A 9,494-nucleotide genomic window follows, 5' to 3' on the forward strand; every position below is an offset into this window, starting at 1 on the left:
AATGACTACAGAACAAGTGTCAAAAATTTTAAATAGTTACTAAACTTGAAATGAATGCTCAGGTACACACCCTGGCTGGGACTGGACATGCCACTTCTTCAGAAAAGGTCTCTATAGTTTGAAGCCCTCAAACATCCAGAACAAGTAAGCCATTTTTCAAAACCATTCTAAGCTGCTTAGAGGAACAATAGCCACAGAAATTAGGTGGGATTAATCTGTCTGATCACAATCAACCTAAAGCTCCTTGATGCAGTCTTTATCATGGTTAAATCAGTTCAGTTTTCATCAGTTTCATTGACACAGAACTCCTCTGAGCCTTTGGTTATTATTCAGCAAAAACTGCTCATCCTCATGAAGACATGAGGAAATGGACCTAATGAACACCAGCAGGAAAAAAAAATCCTTTATTCTTTCTACCAGCTTAATTTAGGACGTGGTAAATGGATGGCCGAAAAGCACAGACTTCAACTTAAGCAATTTATGGCAAATAATAGGAAACAGGGATCTTCAGCTCCCTTTCCCAAGGTCACAGGGAATATACAGCATGCTAGACAGAAACTTCATCCAACACCTAAAGTTTATAGCACTAAAGATGCCAGTGCTTCATCTGGAAAGAAACAGGTGCCCTAAGCTACAGAATCCAAACTTCTGGCTCCCTCGCACCTTGTGAGACAAGATGAATAATTCAAAAAGTCTTTAGTATCCATTCATTAGAAGTTCATTTCCCAGGTGCTTTTGCCCAAATCCAGCATACTCTTGCTCACATGCTTAAAAAACCTCAAACCAAACAAAAACACACACAAAACAAAAGTTACATTTGAAGAGACCATATCAGAATTACTTTCTTCTTTGAAGAAGAGGGTGAAGTTCTTGTTCACTCTCATTACAATACTATATTTGTCTCACCCTCCCAGGTTCTCCAAAATTACAGTACATAAGTGGTGACTGAGGGAGTAAAAAAAGCTACAGTCATAGACTAAGAGATCCAGCTTCTATTTTTTTTTCCCCCAGCTTGCAGCACCCATCTCATAACTTTCCTTCTGTGCCAGTGATAACCATTCTGCATTTCTGCTTTTCTGGCATAAACCACTAACAATACACTGTGCACTCAGAATACCATTTCTTAGTTAACCTTCAAAACTACCATCTTCATCTTTGGAATTTGAGGCTGGACTGATTTTTATTATTCCTAAACAAAAAGAATTCTTTTTAACATAACCACTCTTCATGTTAGCCATGCATTTGAGTCAGTTAAAACAAGGAGTAGGAAATTTGTGCATTACTTCAATTTTGGCTTTCCCTCCTGGGAAATTTTAATTTTTTGCAACCTTTGCCAATCTACTTATAGCCATTCTGGTAGTTTTGTTCCACAAACAAATTTTAATCTTTCAAACATTAAACTATCTGTATATTCCCATGGGGTATTAGATTGCTGAAGTACTGTGGGAAACCAGAGTTCCCTGATACTTACCATACATTGACACAAAGGTTTGTACATAGAGCAGCGCACCACTGACCTCTACTGGATGACTTCTTAATGAAGACAGCCTAAATTTTTAGGGGATCATCCCTAGGATGACCCCAGACTGCAATCATTGCAGCCATATCCACAGCTTCACTCTGCAGCTGAATTGTATGTGCAGCTCAGTGAGTTTCACTCAATACCTGTAACGTCTTTCAAGAATGAAGAATTCACACCGATAAGAAAATACTACTTCCTTTTTGAGCTTATGCTTCACCTACCTCCAATGCTTTACTGTTGTACCTGTCTGCCCACATCAGCACTATTCTGGGAACTGGGCTAGTATTTGCTTCAGGATAAGGCATCCAATCTACAGGAACTCTCCTAATCACATAAAATGCTTCTGTTTACAAATCCTACTCTAAAAGTCTTTCGAGAAGGACCCTGAAAACAATGCTAACACTTATCTTATTCACACCCCACTTGCCTCACCTTTATCCACAGCCACTACCGGGCAGTTGTATTCAGCACATATGGCTGCAACCAGCAAATACTTACTAGAATTAATCACAACCACACTGCCCACACTAACAAGAAGGGAAGGAAGAGAAGAAAACACCAGCCCTGCTCTTCACAAGTTCAGCCAGCTGCTGTTGCCCAGAGACTAGAACTATCCATCAGTCAAAGCACTACCATCTAGTGCTGTCTGATAAATGAGAGGGTATTTGGCATGGTGAGAACAAACCAAAACATCACTCATCTTTAGCCCGAGACAGAAAAGACCAAGTAGGTTTTGTGTAGCCAAGCTTGAAAGCTTTCAGGAAAGGAGATTTTACTGACTCCTTGGACAACCTGTTACTCTGCATACCAGGTAAATGTGAGCACCATAATTGTTCTCAAAACACAACTTCAGTCATTACACAAATCACCCTTACTGAAATCATTTGTTCCAGCTGCCATGGTCACTGGCTACCACACAGGAATGAGGTGAAAAACAACATTTCCTTTTGGAAGTATTTTCAACTCAGTCAACAGAACAGTCAGACAGAACCTTTGTAAAGAAGGACTCTACCCCCTTCCAAAACCTATCAATATGTTCTCTACTTAGTTCTGCAAGTGAAGCAGTTTTGCTTAGCTAGTTAATTGCACTTTTGGGCCTGGTGGGGGGGGCAGAGATAAAATCAAAAGGTAGAATCAAGCCTATGATTTAGCACAAGCTTGATGTGCCAGGATCAGGCACTCAGTATTAAACTGTGTTCTGAAAAGAATCATCTGTTTAGAAGTTCTGCCCTCAAAGGAGCTAGATAAAACTATCAAAGAAGACCTAAGCCAAGCTGCATTTTGCCCTTGATATATACAGTACCAATACAACAAAGCAGTACATAAGACAGACTGGAAGACTAAGCCAGTAAGCCTGGTAATTAATCAGCCTTTATCAGCAGAATAATTATGTTTAAACAATAGCACAGTAACTACTTAGAAAAGTTTATGTATTACAAGAATCATAAATTTATTTTTGGCAGAGGGACATGCACTAAAGCACTTCTACATCCTGTGTTTTAGGACTACTTTCAGGAATAGGATACTACTTGTTTTTCTAATTCTCATTATTTCAAAATTTAGCAACCTTGCATTCAAACCAGAATCACACCGATGCAGGAAAAAAAGCATGCTGGATATGAAAAATTACATTTCCCAAGGCAGGCTACTAGAGCATGCATTCAGTAGGTCCAGTGTGATATAAGGGTGTTCATTAGTTTGTTTCTTCATCAGAACAAAAGCTGGTTCCATTACAGCAGACCCTGAGATGTTCTAAATTTATATAAAAGGCAATGACTTCTAGGTCAACAGACTAAAAGGCAACAACATAAAATAATTAAGTAACACTTCTGCCATCAAAGAAGTATCATCTCCTTTTAGAAGTAAAGTGAGTGTTGCTTACTACTCAAAACCCATTTTATTTGGAAAAGGGAAACTACAAATAGTCACCTGTACACTTCAGTTTCTCCCCAGTAAGTCGTACCTCCATACACTAGAAGTTTGTGGACTGCAGACTCGAGTGGAATAAATATGTTCCAATACTAAAACAAAATAAACCACAAAACCCCTAAGCCTAAAAACTTCCCTAAAAGTATTTTCTATTTGGAGGGAAAAAGGAAAGCAAATTACATCAAGTTCAGAGAACCAGTCACCAGCTGGCTCTATCAGACAGATATTCCCTTGCTGCTCTCCTGTGAGCACATATTACCTGCTCAAGCTCCAGCTCTTACAGAAGTATCAAATCAGTAAATCACTGTGATTTAGTGCAGGTTGTGTGCTATGAAATAAATGCAAACAAGTTTGACTGTATCTTGATAGAGACAATCATTAAAATAGTAGTTGAAGAAACTGTGTAGCTTTGTATTCTTGTCACGAAAACTATGTTTTCCTGAAACTAGACTTTTTAACTGGAGTGTTACAATAGCCAAAATACACAAGTTAATTATAAGTTAAGATCACCTTATGTAAAAGGCAAAAACTCCCTTGAACTCAACTGAACTTGCCTTGAACTTACCAATGACTTGGATGAAGGGGCAGGTGCCTCCTCAGCAAGTTCACCGATGACACAAAGCTGGGAGGAGTGGCCAATACCCCAGAGGTCTGTGCAGTCCTTCAGAAGGACTTTGACAGGTTGGAGAAATGGGCAGAGAGGAACTGTCTGGAATTCAACAAAGGCAAATGCAGGGTCCTGAACCTGGGGAGGAATAACCCCAGGCACCAGCACAGGCTGGGGGTGACCTGCTGGAAAGCAGCTCTGTGAAGAAGGACCTGGGGGCTTGGTGGACAACAAGCTGTCCATGAGCCAGCAGTGTCCTTGTGGCCCAAATGGCCAGTTGGATCCTGGGGTGCATTGGGAAGAGCAGTGCCAGCAGGTTAAGGGAGGAGATCCAGCTCCTCTACTCTGCCCCGGTGAGGCACATCTGGAGTGCTGTGTCCAGCACAAGAAAGACACAGAGCTCCCAGAGGGGATCCAGCAGCAGGTTACAAAGATGATTATGGTGCCAGAGCATCTCTCCTACAAGGAAACGCTGATGGAGTTGGGCCTGTTCAGCCTTGAGAAGAGACAACACAGGGGACCTCAACAATGTCTATAAGCCTCTGAAAGGAGGGTGTCAAGAAAGGGATCCAGGCTCTTCTCAGTGGTGCCAAGCAATATGACAAAAGATAACAAGCAGAAACTGGAATACAGGAAATTCCACCTAAACAAGAGAAAGAGCTTCTTTACTCTGAGGGTAACTAAACACTGGAACAGCTTGCCCAAAAGGATTGTAGGGTCTCTTTTCTGGAGCTATTCAAAAGCTGTCAGATACAAGGAGCTTTAGAAAACCTGGCTTGAGCAAGGACTGAAGGACTAGATGACCTTCAGTACTCCGTTCCAACATGACCCATTGTGTGATTCTGTGAACTCCTACAGGAGAACACATGCAGGCACACAACAGTACAGACCCACTTACATAGCACTTTATCCTATTACACTAAGCTTCATGTTTCCAAGCTGAAAACCTTGGAAGGCTAACATCCTCATGATGCTATTAGAAAAAGAAAAAATATGAGGCAAGTACTGGCTTTAGTAATGAACACCACAAAGCTGCCACCTAATTATCCAGAATTGTATTGTGGCTACTACTATGACAGCAACTCTGAAAAAACCCAAAAGTTTGTGTCATCTATGTGAGGCAAAAGAGATGTTTTGGTCTAACATCTACCTGAAAAGAAAAAAAAGAGGAGATGGATTTTCCCACGCTTCTGTTATTGAGTCTTTTTTAGCGAATCTCACTAGACTGTTTACTTTCTGAACTCTAACTTACTGCTTACTTTCTGAACTCCAACAACTGAACTGATCTACAAGGGGTTCCTGAAGTCACTCCTGTTTGCTTTAAGGCTTATTACAGAAAGCAATTAGGATGCAACACACCACAACATTTTCTCAGGTGCACCTTACACCCCATACAGCCGATACACAAGCTGACATCATGTCACTCCAAGGCATCGTGAAGGGAGAGCTGATGCTTTTAGGTTGATGCTAATTGTGAAGTCATCTGAAGTCCAGCATTAAATGCCGATACAGCAACATAAGGCTGTGCACAGAGCCACTTTATAAATGTACTTTCACCCTCACAGGCAGATAAAAGCTGTATTTTCAGGCCCAGCAAGAGGGTGCATAGGACCAAGCAGACATGTTCCTTCTAGCACAAGAACTAGGGGTGGATCAAAGTAAGTTAGTAGCCAGGTTCAAAACAAACACAAGGGAACGGCTCCTCACGCAGCGGGCAGTAAATCTGCAGAACACAAAGTCCTTTGGTAAGGAGGCCACAGAAGGATTTATATCAGTTCAAGGGAAGGTTAGAGAAATACTTGGAAGAAATCCAGTTAAGAGTGACTGAATCGATAATTAACCTGTTGGCAATGAAGGTTGGGGGAGGGGAGCAGACAAGCAAGACTTGAACTTGTAGCTCTTGTAGTACCAAAAGTGCGAGGCTTTAGCCACAGTGCCATGGGCAACAGAAGAGGGCTAGAGGCTTCATGGACTCACCTGGTGGGAGTGACGTCATGTTCACACCCTCAAACTGGCACTCCTTCTAAAGATGCTCCCTACTTCAATTACAACTGACCAATGACGCTAGCAATTTGTTCTTCTAGGACTCAAAAACACCAGTTTAAGAGTTTAAAAACCAGTTATGAAATGCTAATAATTGTAGCAGAGCTTCTCAACAATCCAACTTAACCTACCTCCACTTTGAAAGGGTCTTTGTTGTCTTTCTGTGGAAAAACTCTTACATTCACATATTTTAAACCTAGCCTATAAATAGCCGAATGGTGGTAGGCATTATTTTAAAAAATTGAATTTAAACGTAAGATCTTGAATAACTTAAAAATTAAATTTCCCTTCAGAAGTGTCAGTGACACTTGGAAGCACAGATCTGATCTTAACCTGTACTTCTGAGTAAAAGCTTTCTTCAAAGCCTAAAATCTATGCTCTCTGAAATAACAAGATATGGCTATTGATTCATAATTACAAAAATCCCACAGTTTCATTCCAACCCCAGTTATTTCAAGTGGGGTTACCTACCGAATATTTTCCAGTGCAGTTGTTAGCTGCTCTTGTGCAATATCATAAAGTTTCACTCTGAAGCCTCCAGCAGCAAACACCATGGCCCAGCTGCGACCAATGAGTCCACTGAAAAAAAAATAAATCAGCCAATTAATAAATCAGCATTTAATGGGGAAAGGAGATCTTGAAAGCATTGCAAAAACCAAACCAGATCTTGGACTCTTTGATATTTGATAAAAAGATCAGTTACATACTGATGAGAAACAAATCTCTCAAACAGAGAAATACCCTTTGCTGGCTGTGTATAGCAGCCTCTCTGAAAACTGGAACAAAAATATTGGGGAAGAAAAAAAAAATCGAAAACAAAACAGGAGAGCAGAATTCAAATAGAAGGAACCACTACTTTGGGATACTGGACACAACCACCAACAGTTTTGTCAGCCACAATCTTAACCTGGACTTGGTTAATGCATTTACATTGAAGAGATTAAAAGTAACTAACTAACTAACTAAATAAATAAATAAATCTGTTCAACTCATAGACTGAAGACAGGCAGCAGTCCACTGATCCCAGAGTGCAGGATCCTGCTTTAGAGGTGACTAGAAAACCCAAGGCCCAGCTACTGAAGTCACAGGTCTTTAGCAATTCAGAAAGTACCACAAGCACATGTAAAGGGAAAAAAAATCTCAACTGAGTATGCATCTGATACTATTTTTCCACCCATCCACCTCTAGCACTACCTTTATTTTTAGATTAAGCACTTTATCATGCTGGATACACGTAGGAACAGTCTGCCTACATCTTTTGGTGAATCATATTACTGAGCAATACACGGAGGAAATCTATAGTAATTGACAATTTTATTATCTCTCTTAAAGAGATGCAGGTTCTAACTTCATTAGATGTGTAGCAGGCAGCAGTCTTTTCAAATGGAAGCACAGTGTCACAAGCTTAAGTAACCTGAAATCACAAAAAATTGGGAAAAAAAAATCCGTAACAGAGACAAGATCAGAACTCAAGATACATGATTGATACAGTGGGGGTTTTGATAATTACATGCATTTCCTCTCACTTCCAAGATCATTGTATTTGCAGCATTAAACTTTAGTGATGTCTGGCAACTGAAAAATTCAAGGCCATTAGGGCATCAATAAAAGATTAAAAGGGGAGCAAAAGTCAGAGATAAAGTAATGGAGCAGATGAGAAAAGAAGGAAGAAAAAACAGGAACATGCTCAGCCTTTGGTTTAACTATATCTTTTTTTAAAGGATCAAAACAGGAAGTTTCAGGAAATAGCAGGAATCAGTAGAAATAACTGGGACATAAGAAAAGTGAAGTTTTGCATTTAGTGCTGTTAAGCACACAGTAAGGTTTCACTCAAAACCTACAATTTAAAAGTAAAAATAAAGAATATCTCTGTAGTAAGCCCAGAGTTCATCAGTTCTGGGGCAAGCAACAGAAAAACTTATGGAATAGGCATGGTCAAGGTTTGCTAGCTACTGCAGCCTCATGGCTAATGAGTATTTGTACAATAAAAGCATTTGAATCCCTTCAACTTGGCATAAGCATATCTGAGCTACCAGTATCTTTACAAAGTAGCATAATGTCTCTAAATTGCACTTTTAAATTAAATTTCATTAAAACACAAAAAAAAAAAAACCCAATCTGTAATACAGGCTTTTAGGATTGTGGTTTTTTTTTTTTTTTTTTTTTTAACCACAGAGCACATAAAGTAAGTTGATGGTAGGTATCAGGCCTGCACCGTTACTGCATTGTACATGACAGCATCATCACAACCTGATGTTAGCATCCTTCACCCCAAGGCGCTTTCTGACGCTTTAAGGGCTGTCATTTTGGGCTCAGTGAAAGATAAAAGTACTAACAACCAAATCTGCTCACACAACTTCCACAGGTGCTACCAAAACTTGCAGTAGTGCCACAGGAGCCACAGCAGGCAAGAGCCCAACTCTCCTGACCCTTCAGACACACCTACAGTGAACAAAATTTCCCTGAGTACCAGCAGCCAGTTTGGTCAGTGTCACACAGCAGCACCCAAACTCCCATCCTGAGGGTTCAAGTGGCCTTGCTAATAAAGCTGGCTCCAGCCCACACTTGTAGCACCAAGGCACGGTGGTGCACAGGGGACTGTTACTATCCTGCATCTCTTTCCTCTCCCCTCCTGACTCTTGATCAAGTAAAGAACTTTAGATTCAGCTCAATGAGAGGACAAAACAATGCATTCTCACACAAGCCAGAAATACTACTGACTTTTGTGGCAAGTCAATATCACCTCAGGAGTGTCTAAGACCAACTTAGGAGATTCCTGACATAGCTAACTAACCGGACGTTAAGCTGTGCTTGGATTTCTCCACTCCTCTTGCACTTACACACAAGGCTTTGCAATGAAAAGGGACAGCAGTCTTTCACACGTAAAGGGTGACTTACTTCGGTACAGATGTTTGTTTACTGTTTGTTTTACGGTAGCACAAAGCTGTCAGGGGCTTAAAGAAAGACACTTAAGTAGAGGCAAGCAGGTGCATCCCCCCAACTTCCCGAGATCCAGCAGCAGCGCGCCCCCGCGGCTGGGCAAAACGCACCTCCTGCCCCGAGCCAGCACCTCGCAGACACACCCGGCAGCTGCAGCACTGGCGACAGCTGCGGCAGGGCCGTACCCGACCCCGAGTCCCCAAACCCCGTTCCCGCAGGCCGGACCGAGCCGGGAGAGGCGCCTAAGCCCCTTCGCACGCCGCGGGCACCCGTCCTACAGGCACCGCGCCGGAACCTCCTCCCGCGGGCGACGAGAGCCTTTACCTGCCGATAATGGTAACCTGCGAGGGCTCCATGCCTGCGGCCGCCGCGACCGAGAGATGCGGGATGGGCAGCGGGATGAGCCACCTCTGCCCCGTGCGGGCCCGCCCCGCCCGCGGCTCCCGCCATGTC

The 9,494-nt window shown here is 41.9% G+C and overlaps 1 protein-coding gene and 1 long non-coding RNA gene across 2 annotated transcripts in view; one reads left to right on the forward strand and one right to left on the reverse strand.

Annotated features, from left to right (window-relative positions):
* The window catches only part of LOC127059219 (uncharacterized), a 78,910-nt gene extending 69,551 nt beyond the window's left edge, over window positions 1–9,359 (forward strand). The window contains exon 5 of the long non-coding RNA XR_007776836.1: window positions 9,260–9,359. This is a non-coding gene — a long non-coding RNA (uncharacterized LOC127059219). The remainder of the gene's footprint in view (window positions 1–9,259) is intronic.
* The window catches only part of CRYL1 (crystallin lambda 1), a 50,377-nt gene extending 40,883 nt beyond the window's left edge, over window positions 1–9,494 (reverse strand). Inside the window, exons 1-2 of the mRNA XM_009102817.3 lie at window positions 9,366–9,494; window positions 6,573–6,680 (exon numbers count right to left, since the gene is read on the reverse strand). Coding sequence (XP_009101065.2) covers window positions 6,573–6,680; window positions 9,366–9,397 — 140 coding nt within the window. The 5' untranslated portion in view covers window positions 9,398–9,494. The remainder of the gene's footprint in view (window positions 1–6,572; window positions 6,681–9,365) is intronic.

This window comes from Serinus canaria, chromosome 1 (assembly GCF_022539315.1).
Source record: "Serinus canaria isolate serCan28SL12 chromosome 1, serCan2020, whole genome shotgun sequence".
Lineage (NCBI taxonomy): Eukaryota > Metazoa > Chordata > Aves > Passeriformes > Fringillidae > Serinus > Serinus canaria.